This window comes from Chenopodium album, chromosome 17 (genome assembly GCF_948465745.1).
Source record: "Chenopodium album chromosome 17, dcCheAlbu1.1, whole genome shotgun sequence".
Classification (NCBI taxonomy): Eukaryota; Viridiplantae; Streptophyta; class Magnoliopsida; order Caryophyllales; family Amaranthaceae; genus Chenopodium; species Chenopodium album.
In genome coordinates, this window is record NC_137850.1 from 1,104,637 (window position 1) to 1,114,983 (window position 10,347).

At 35.7% G+C, this 10,347-nt stretch overlaps 1 protein-coding gene across 1 annotated transcript; it reads right to left on the bottom strand.

Moving 5' to 3' along the window:
- Positions 1–253: 253 nt before the first annotated feature.
- On the bottom strand, positions 254–9,255 carry LOC145589325 (lysine-specific demethylase JMJ27-like). The gene is made up of 14 exons (XM_081645852.1): positions 7,457–9,255; positions 7,247–7,362; positions 6,432–6,531; positions 6,208–6,349; positions 5,512–5,575; positions 4,604–5,435; positions 3,605–3,934; positions 2,639–3,107; positions 2,293–2,507; positions 1,961–2,033; positions 1,754–1,839; positions 1,332–1,451; positions 1,178–1,227; positions 254–775 (listed from the first exon to the last, which is right to left on the bottom strand). The coding sequence occupies exons 1-14, from the start codon at positions 8,882–8,884 to the stop codon at positions 682–684; spliced, it is 4,119 nt and encodes a 1,372-aa protein (XP_081501978.1). The 5' UTR covers positions 8,885–9,255; the 3' UTR covers positions 254–681.
- Between the last annotated feature and the right edge of the window lie 1,092 nt (positions 9,256–10,347).

The following is a 10,347-nucleotide window of genomic DNA, read 5'->3' on the forward strand; positions in this document are numbered from 1 at the left end:
GCCTCAAACTACTGTTAATAAGAGATTTCCATGATATTACCACTTTTTAATGCTGCTCTAACATTGTCAGTGTTATCATTGCTCGGTTTTGAAGATTCAAAAATGACAAAGAATCTAAACAATTTCCTACTTTAACCATTCGATTTTTTTTTTTAATTATTATTATTATTATTATTATTATTATTATTATTATTATTATTATTATTATTATTATATATATATATATATATATATATATATATATATATATATATTCACTAAAATAAGTATACTGTGTCAATTTTTTTTATGAGAGAAACAAAGTTTAAGGGATGAGTGAATTTTGACATTATAACTCTACCATTAATGACTAATGAAGTAATGAACAGCTAGAATACTTGTATACTGAAATGGAGGGAATTCAAGATCGAAGAATTACATAGGATAGAGCTTCCATTCCGAATACAAAAGTAGAAAGTGAACAAAAGAACAAAATGAAGTTTCCCCCACCTTTTGAGATTAGAGATCTGTACAATCAACTTCACAAAATGCCCTAAATCTTTCGTCAGGCCTAACACAATCAGACTACCTCTCAAATAGTTACTCAGCAGACTATAGTGGCACTATAAAATAGAAGCCTTTTTTTTCTGGTGACTAGCAGGAGCAAACACCCACTAACTGCAGAACAGTTTTACAATTAAATTACTCGGCATCTGACCCGGTCTCAGGCTTGAGCTCAGGTTCAGGATCTGAATCAACATCTTCATCAGGGTCCGACCCATCATTCCCCTCAGGCCTGACACCCGCAACAAATATATTAGTTCTCCAATTGCAGTCCAGTAAATCAATAAAGATTGAAGGGGAGGGGGAAATAACGGTACCTAAAAGAACTGTGCTATCACATAACACATCAGGTGTCGAAAAATAATATAGCATAAGAATTCTAACAGAAACTACTCTATCACATGACACATCACGTGTCGAAAAGAAATAGTGTTGACATTGTGTGAATGTGCGATTGACATGATTCTACATACATACAGGTAATGTTTCCAAAGTCGGTTGAAACCAAGGGAGAAAGCAAAAGTATTTTGTATACAGAGGAACAACCTTCAGATTTCAAACCCACTATGACAAATCACAATGTAATCAGTCATACAGTAAGAAAGAAGGATTCAGTTATCTAAAAGTGACTTACCTTAATTTTTTTAAAGCCGCCTTCATGGCATAGAGAGTCATTTTCTTCACCTGCATCAAGAAAAACATTATAAGTAATTAATATAATCCCCTAGCTTGGTGCAACCTGAGGTCTCAAAAGCAGGGAATTACACCACAAATTGCCACTGACATACCTCCAACTTATCCTCCTTGGCCTTGTGATTTTGAGGTAGAGCCCGGAACTCCCCAGCCAGGCGCATACACTCGCCAACATTCTCAGGGGACACGAAATCAAGCGCAACTTTTATACATGACTGAGCAAGAGAGTTTCAACAAATCAGTTGAATTGACATGAAGGACAGACTCATGAAATTCATAACCCTAAGTCCCTAACCAAGACAACATTCAATAAATTCTAGAATCCTTGTTTTCACTTTTAAATTCTTAAGTATGCTTACTATTACTGTTGACAATTCGGCACTAAGACTTTGTTGTTGCTTTTTAATGTTGACTCCTAAATTATTTAGGAAACTAAAAACTAAAATCTTATAAACTATATAAAATATAAAAGTAAATCAATTTGAAAGAACACCGAGAGCAAAACAAATAGCACTACCTTTAGGTTTCTAACTTGATGAGGACATCCAGTTGGAATAAAGACTGCCTCTCCAAGATTTTGCACAAATGTCCAAGCTTCAATTCCTACACAGTAGCACAAAAAAGACTAAATTGAGTAGGCATTGGGACATCTATTACACACAACACAAGCAAAAGAAAAATCCATACTGGGAGAGATGTCACAAGCAAATACTGTGAACCTTACCATATTCTTCTTTCAGCTTCCTTTTGTGCTCCTCAGTAAGGTAAAATGTCTGATCATGAATAGGATGTATGACCTGTTCATTGACATAAACAAGCAATTATATGAAGCTTAAACAGGGCACGTCAAGAAAAGAACACAGATGACATAATATTGTCAGACAGCTTAAGGTAACCTTTGTTTTGACAATACAATAGAAAGGCTTGAGAAACAAGAATAAAGTAAAGAATCCATAGTTTTAATTTTAAATTTGATGCAAATCTTGATAAATTTTGCCAATATGCTAGATAAAAGGCATGCAAGCTTGTTGACGTTTACAGACTACAGAATAGTACCTGCTTCAGCGGATTACAATGAATATGCCTGAATTCTTGATAATGTCTCCTTAAATATTCTTGCAGCATAGGGACATCTTCTCTGCGAAAGATGTCCCAAAGCGCACCTCCACTATGAGGTTCTGAACCTTCTAAGTTCTCAGATGGAGGAGCTGAAGTTCCATTATCCCTAGTTTCCATATCCTTATCAGGATCACCTTTTTGAGCATCTAGCACTGAATCAAAATTATTACCCATGTTAGTTTCTTTTCTACTATTATCTCTGCTTTAGAAACAACAGCGCAATCAGTCAAATCATTATTATTTAATGAATTATTACAAAGTCCATCTAGCACTCGTTCATTACCAATGTTCTCCCCTTCAGTAGAGATCTTAGACAATTCGGGTTCTGTTTCATGGCCATCAGGAATCTTAGATTGCCTCTTTTTTCTTTTATTGTAAACCCTACTCTTCACAGTGTTCTTGTGCTCAGCAGCAACATCATTACTCGTTTGTACAGTTGTAGGCATATCGAGATCCATATCAACGCCTTCACAGGCTACAACTTCATTACCATTTAGATTACATGGAATTACCTTGACCTTTGTTCCTGCTTCAACATCCATTGTATCTAAGCACTTGGTATCATCTTCTATCACCCTGCCACCATCATGAAGTTTCTTTACCCCAGACTCATCAACCCCCTTAGAAACCTTGGGCTCAACACCAAAAATTTCCTTTTGATCCTGAGCAAAATGCTGCTTTTTTAATTTAGAAATGGCCTTACGATTATCTGTAGGCACTGCAACTTCTGTAGTATGTGCCAAAATATTGACCTACAATAAATAAATGCAATCAAATTAAAAGTCAAGGCATTGCAAACAGGACACATATGATAGTAAATAGAAACCTGTTCGACTTAATCGACTATACAAATAACATTTTAACAAAGTCTTTTACATGCCATCAATCTCGAAAGAAAAACACTATAATTGCAAAACATAATCAAGTTAATTGCTCCAACAATGGGCATAACTTGCACACTGCAATATAAGAATTCAGAGAAAAAAAAAAACAATCGCAGAAAACAACATTAGTGCATTAGAATTTAATACTCCGTAATACTTTGTCAGATAAAAGTTAAAAACACTCCTGAGGGCAATCACCAGAAGAACAGAAATATTAAAAGATAACCATTACTGACTCTTCACTCTTTTGACTCTAAAATTAAAAAGCTAGACCAAACAAAGGCAGCAAAAAAGTAAGTCGCACAAAGTTGGTAAAGACAATGACAAAGACATGATACCCCACAAATTTAGAAGGTCCACCATACCGCGTCAGACATATCACAGTGCAGCTTCGTAACAGAGTCACCACGACCCAATTCTTCATGCAGTCCATAAGCTATGTAGGTCTTTGGCCCCATGTCTGGCATCAAAGTTCCCTTAGGCAATTTGGTAGCTAGATTAAGAACTCCTTTCCGCGGATGTGTATACTCCTTAAATGGCAATGCTCGAATAAATTCAGCACCATGGCGTGGAAGATGCTTTTCAAATTTACTAGTATGTGGCCAATCTTTCAACTTCAGTATCACAGGCCAATCTGAACGATCAAATTGACATTTTGAATACCCTTTGAAGAATTGGTGAACATTGACATCAACCTACAATTTATAAAAGAAGCAAATGTGAGTAACAAGAACAGAGCAAATATGCAACCTATAGTATGAATTTGTAGACATGGAACAATTTATAAACAAGATTAAAACAATGGAGCTTATTCATAAACTAAACAGTTTTAAAAACTATATTCTACTTAGATATTGACAGTGCTTAAATACTATCAATATAAAGAATAAAAATAAAAATCCTATTTTGAAAGTTAAAGCCAAAAAATAAATCAGGACTCTCCCCAGTGGACTGGAGAGTAAATCATTTGAATTTCTGAATAAAAATACAGGCTTGTTAGCCATTCCAACTCAACAACTTTGGGTTCTCCTGAATTAATATTGCTTTAAATAACAGGGAGATTAACCCCTAGACAAAAATTATACAAAAATAACAACCAAAGAGCCAACAACCCATCATCAAACCAAATATGACTAATCTTTAGCATTATATTTACAACAAATTCAAGAAATGTGAGAATAAAAAGGAAAAAAAAAGGTATCAAAAGTTAAATTCTTCCTGAAGCACATACCACAATGACTGGACATCAAAAAAATTAATCATGCAATATGAAGAAAATGAAAAATAAAAGGCAGTGTAAAGAAAGACAAACATCAAGCGGTTTGATCAACAAACAAATTAGTTTATCCTGAAAGAAAAATTACCTCACACCAATCCAAGCAATCAATAGCTTTCACATCCAATAATGTGGAATGCTTTGTGTTCTGAATTTGACGAACAGCACGCCACATTACCATAGGTTCCCAACTTAAGCCAGGGGTAGTTTCAAGCACACTCCTAACAATTATTGGTTCTCCACGAGCCCAGTGGAACTGAAAGTGTTTCAAATCACCATGTTTTATATCTCTGGCATCCGGACAATACAAAAAATTGTCACTGGAGCCTTCTCTTGAAGCACATTTCCTCAAAGCACTTCCACATTCATCATCGCATACAGAATCAGAACAAGAGCACTCACTAAGAGTTTGGGGTGAATTCTTATGTCCACACTTTGCTAATGCCTCCTCCGCTTCCTTCACCATTTCAGAAACCCAACCATCTGACAAGATAGAATTTAATTCAAGCAGTGAACCACATCCCCCATGCTCTGATGGGGGACAGCTTATACTGCCATTTTCATCTGCCTTCCATTCAAGCTTTCCCTTATTTTTTACAAGTTGTACCCCAGGAGAATTGCTTCCGATAGTCCTCTCTGATCGAGCAAGGGCATCAGTGCCTGAAGTAGTTTTCTCTGATTCAACATAAGGTTTTTGCCTTCTAGTTCTTTTTGAAACAGAAGCAGCTTCACCTCCATTAGTTCCTTCAGATTGTTCACCGTGCAAATATTCAAAACCCCTGTAAACAAAATCCATTACCACCTCTTCACGACCCTGCAGCTGTCCAGCACGAATTTCCCGGCAGCAAGTGAGACACAAATCATATCCACATGCAGGACAGCTTCTAAGAAAATCAGCAATTGAGGTTTTGCAGTTGTCACTGCACACACAATAAACCCGTTGAGGATCAATAAAATCCTTCTTGGACTGAAATGGACATAATGCAAACAACTTACCAGTATACACGCTCATTTTTAGCAACAGATGCTGTTGGGACCATGACTTCAGATATTGACACACCTACAAGGAAAGCAAAACTGAGCAATCTTACAGAACGGTGATCCATCAATAACAAATAATAAAAACAAACATCAACACACATGTTTTGATGGAAAGAATCAAATTTCAAATAGTTCATTATTGATGAAAACAAACAACAAACTGATCTTTGTAATACTATTAATAATACATCTACTGGGATATTGCAATAACCAAAAATCATCCACCAATGAGTAGCTAAGACCAAACACAAAGTAACTCCTCCGTATGAATATTTTAACGGCACCCACATGTCAGGACATGAGCCAGAATAGCTTTAGGATATGGTAGTTATTGTATACACAAGGCATTTATTGGTACGATGCAGCAAGGGGAAGAATAAACATGGAACTTCCAGAAAACAAGGCACATCAAATTTTTATATATTCAAATGAAAAAGAAAGAAAATTAATTCTGGAACATATTTTCTGTCAGCTACTCAACAAAATTGACCTCCATAAAGTAGCCCTAGAGTTAAATCCACAAATACAAGGGTGCTTCTGATAACAGATTGTGAATATTGTTCACACAATTACATGAAAAGGACAAAAAACTATCAACACACTTGGAGGCAGTTATGAAGCCAATGTTACAAGAGTAAAAGAATATGATACCCTGAATTTTGGCTTCTATTTCCTTTTCTGTCACCTGTTCTTGGTTAAATTCCTTTAAAAATGGAAATATAGTCATCAACGTGTTCATGGCATGCTCAAACTTCTCTTCACATTTAACTTCGAATTCATCCTTCATTTGATTCTGCAAAGAAATAGAGATGTAAATTTAATATGTATTATAAACAGGAAAGAAACAATCAAATGTTAAAGACGAAAAAAGACACCTTAATAGGTCCCTCCATTCTCAAGCATGACTTGCAATTGCAGTTCTGAAGACAGACAGGGCAAGCCTGAGCAATTTGCTCCTCTGTCATTTGTGGATACCTGATTGACATAACAAGCATCAGAACTGTTCCAATATCCTCTATTCAAGTAGGACATAATATAAATAGTAGTCAAGGAACCAACAACCATAAACTGAACATTGTCAAGGATCTCAAGCCCTGGAAAATTCAAGACAAAAATACTTGCAGCATAATTTAGTGTTACGATTTTTATTGGACCACGTCATAGATACTAAGCAGACTATGCTATAATCTTGCTGGGTGATATCAATTTGACTAAATAGGAACAACAGGTCTAAGCAGTCTTAATGAAAAATTAAAAACAGCCTAAACAACAAATCAGTGAAGTGGAAGCACGGCAATAAAAATAATAACAAAATAATCACACAATTAAGACTCTGTAGAACAGTGTATTCCTCTCATAGAGTCATTGGTAAAGAAATTACCTTTTTGCAACACAAATAAACTACAGCAGATGGTTGACAAATGACAACGAAAAGAGGCAAGAACCAAAATTAGTATAACACCACATTATCCATGTTACTAAAATGGAGATGCATATTAAAACGCGTAAATGTTTAATGGAAAACTAAGGGCTTCACTAACAAAAAAATCATTAATCACAACATAAACACTTAAAATATAGCTTTCAAGATGACTCCTTTCTGTTAAGCAATGCTCATTAGGCAGACGTATATGCATAAGCTGCAGAGCAGCAATCAGAAAAGCGCAACATCAATACAAGGAATACAAACCAGTTTCCTATGCAGGGAATGCAAAATCGTTTGGTCTTGCAGTTGGTGCACCTCACAACTCGTCCCTTATCATTCCTCTGGCACTGATGACACATATCCGAATCGATCTTGATTCCCTGACAAACAAAACACACAAACAAATCAAAATGGTATCAATAAAAATCGAGCACTCAAAAAAATAAAAGAACTTGGTGGTTTAAATTATGTTACATTTTCATCATAAGCTTTATCTGGCTTCAATTTTTTCTCCGGAATTGAAACAAGAGGCTTGTTCCTACAAGTCCTAGTTTTCCTTCCCGTTCTACTTGTGTCTTTCTCCACATCTTTTTCCTCAGCGACATTTTCACAAACACTTGGTGTGCCTTTCTCCACCACTTTCTTCTTTCCCCTCTTTCCACGGCTTTGCTTACTTACAACCGCCTCGCCATCATCCCCGTCTCCATGCTTCTCATCACCATTTTCACAAACACCTGGTGTGCTCTTCTCTGCCCTTTTCTTCTTCCCACCAATTGGCTTAGTGTCAACCTCTGTACCATTAGCCTCCTCTTCTTCTTCTTCAACACCCTTAACAGCAGCCTTATTGCCCTTCCGTTTCCTCCCACCCTTTCGCCGTTTCGTGCTCTTCTGCTCCATCTCATCTTCCTCAAAATACACGCGCACTGCATCATCTTCTCCATAATTATTCTTACGCGTACCGCTACGCTTACTCCTCCTAGCCAAACCATTGTCATCACTAACAATTACTTCACTGTAATGGCCTTTCTCCGCATCATCTCGAACCCTTTTCTTCGAAACTTCAGCTTCTTTATCCCCTTCTCCATCTTGCTCCAATTTTACTTGGTTTTTCTCAAAATTATCTGGGCTTTTCTCCGATTTTTCTGGGGTTTTCTCAGGAATTTCTTCTGCAACTTTTATAATCCTCTTACGACCCCTTTTCTTAGGAACTTTGATTTCAGCATCCTCTTCTCCATCCTTCTCCAATTTTAACTGGTTTTGCTCTGAATTATCTGGGATTTCCTCCTGGTTTTCTTCAGAAATTTCTAAGCTTTTCTCGGATTTTATTGGGTTATCTTCAGGAACTTCTGAGATTTTTCCAGGAATTTCAGGGTTTTCTCCAGGAATATCTTCTGCAACTATTCCAACACTCTCACCACCCATTTTCTCCGGAATCACAGTCTCACTCTTCTCCTCTTTAACTTCCATTACTTTCTCGACGCTTTTCTCTTCACCTTCATCTGGGTCAACTTTCACATTAATTTTTTTCTGGGCACTTTTTACTTCAACTAATTCAGCTTTTTTCTTCTGAAAAGCCTTTATAATTGGTTCTTCATCATCATCCTTCTCAGTTTTAGAAGGAACCTTTTTAGAACAACCCTTTTTACCCTTATTCTTCTGATCAAAGTGCATCAGACACAATTTGCCATCATCCAATTTGCGAAGCTTACACCGCCAACCTTTTCCGTCATTTCTATCGCATCTCTCATCAATTGGAATTACTTCTTCATGATTCTCTTTAAGATTATTATCACCATCTTTTCCCTCTAAATTTTCTTCCAATTTAGGTTCAGCAACATCTCCCTCTAAATTTTCTTCCAATTTAGGTTCAGCAACAACCCCATTCTCACCTTTTTCACCCATTATTACGAATTTCGAAATTCAGAAAATAAAAGGGGATTAGAAATTAGGGTTCATGAAGGAATATTGATGAGAGAGAAAGAGAGAATATTAGTGTAAAAATAGAAACAAATTTAGGGGAAGGAATTCAAAAGGTCCCGCCAAAAGGAGGAGAGAGAAAGCGAAAGAAAGAGAGAGAAAATTAATGAGAATTTTGAAGGTAAAATTCACGCTAAATAGACGGGAGGAAGGAAGGAAAAGAAGAGAGAGAATATCAAGGGTTTTTTGGTTCTTGAATCGTGAAACAGAGTAAGTTTTTATTGTGGGCTGCAAAAACCAATTCCAGTATCTTGTTTCTCGTTTTTAGGTTCCCCGTAATACTGCCATTGCTATTTTGTTCTCCTCCTACAGTCAGTCAGTTACTCGGGTTTTGATCTCTGGTCGGAAAAAAAAACCAAAATAAACTGTTAGTTATCTAGTAGTCAGTTAGTTATTTATCTGTCAGTCATAATATAGTTATGACACTTGGTTTTATAGCTGATAGTTAGTTGACTGAAAATTTTCAGTTATTTAACTAATTATTACAGTTATTGAGCTGTTTGTCAGTTATTTTACAGCTATTTAGCTAACTGTTAGTCATCTAACACTCGAAATAGTTAGTTATCTAAATCAGTAACAATTAATCAGTCATTCAATGGTTAATTTATTTTCAAGAACTATGTAGTTAATAGAATAACAAAAAACATGTGTAAATGCAGAGGAAGTTATATTTAGAAAGATGTAAATTTATTTCAAATTGTTTTGCATGTAAATTACACCCTTATATACAAGATGGAAACAAATGTCAAGAAGTCCATCATCTTCAATTCTAACAAAACCTATTTATACAATGTCTATTTTTCAAAGCATATACAATACTACATACTTTTTTATTTTCAGTCAAACAACTAGTTGAATCCACCTCTAGATATGATTTTGTTCATTTTATTGAGAATTAAGTAAAATGGGCAAAAACTAAAACTTAAATTTTTATAGGTCACTCAAAGTGTTGACATAGATATTGAGTACCACCTCCAAAACTTTACAAACAAATTATATGGCAGTAAACCAAGATTAGTGTCAATAAGTGACTCATAGTGTACACATAAATATTGAGTACAACCTCCGAAACTTAACAAACAAATTATATGGCAGTAAACCAAGATTAGTGTGAATAATTAACTCAGAGTGTACACATAAATATTGAGTACAACCTCCGAAACTTAACAAACAAATTATATGGCAGTAAACCAAGATTAGTGTCGATAATCACCTTATGGAGAGAGTTCATGAACATGTCTAGTCTCAAGTAAGCTGGCATAGTAAAGAGACTGATAAAGGATGGTGGGAAGAAGAGCAGAAGATAGACTGTCTTTTCACTGCTCGAGAAGTCTGATTATTACTACAGTACTGGTAGAAGAGAAATTGTACAATATCCAATTAAAATA

What these genes read in the sequence shown, in the direction of transcription:
- LOC145589325 (XM_081645852.1), bottom strand. Translation starts at nt 8,884, where the DNA reads ATGGGTGAAAAAGGTGAGAATGGGGTTGTTGCTGAACCTAAATTGGAA. An exon ending in TACTGAAGGGGAGAACATTG is followed by an intron (nt 2,508 to 2,638) that starts GTAATGAACGAG and finishes ATTTTGATTCAG; the next exon opens with TGCTAGATGCTCAAAAAGGT. An exon ending in GCGGCTTTAAAAAAATTAAG is followed by an intron (nt 776 to 1,177) that starts GTAAGTCACTTT and finishes TGCGGGTGTCAG; the next exon opens with GCCTGAGGGGAATGATGGGT.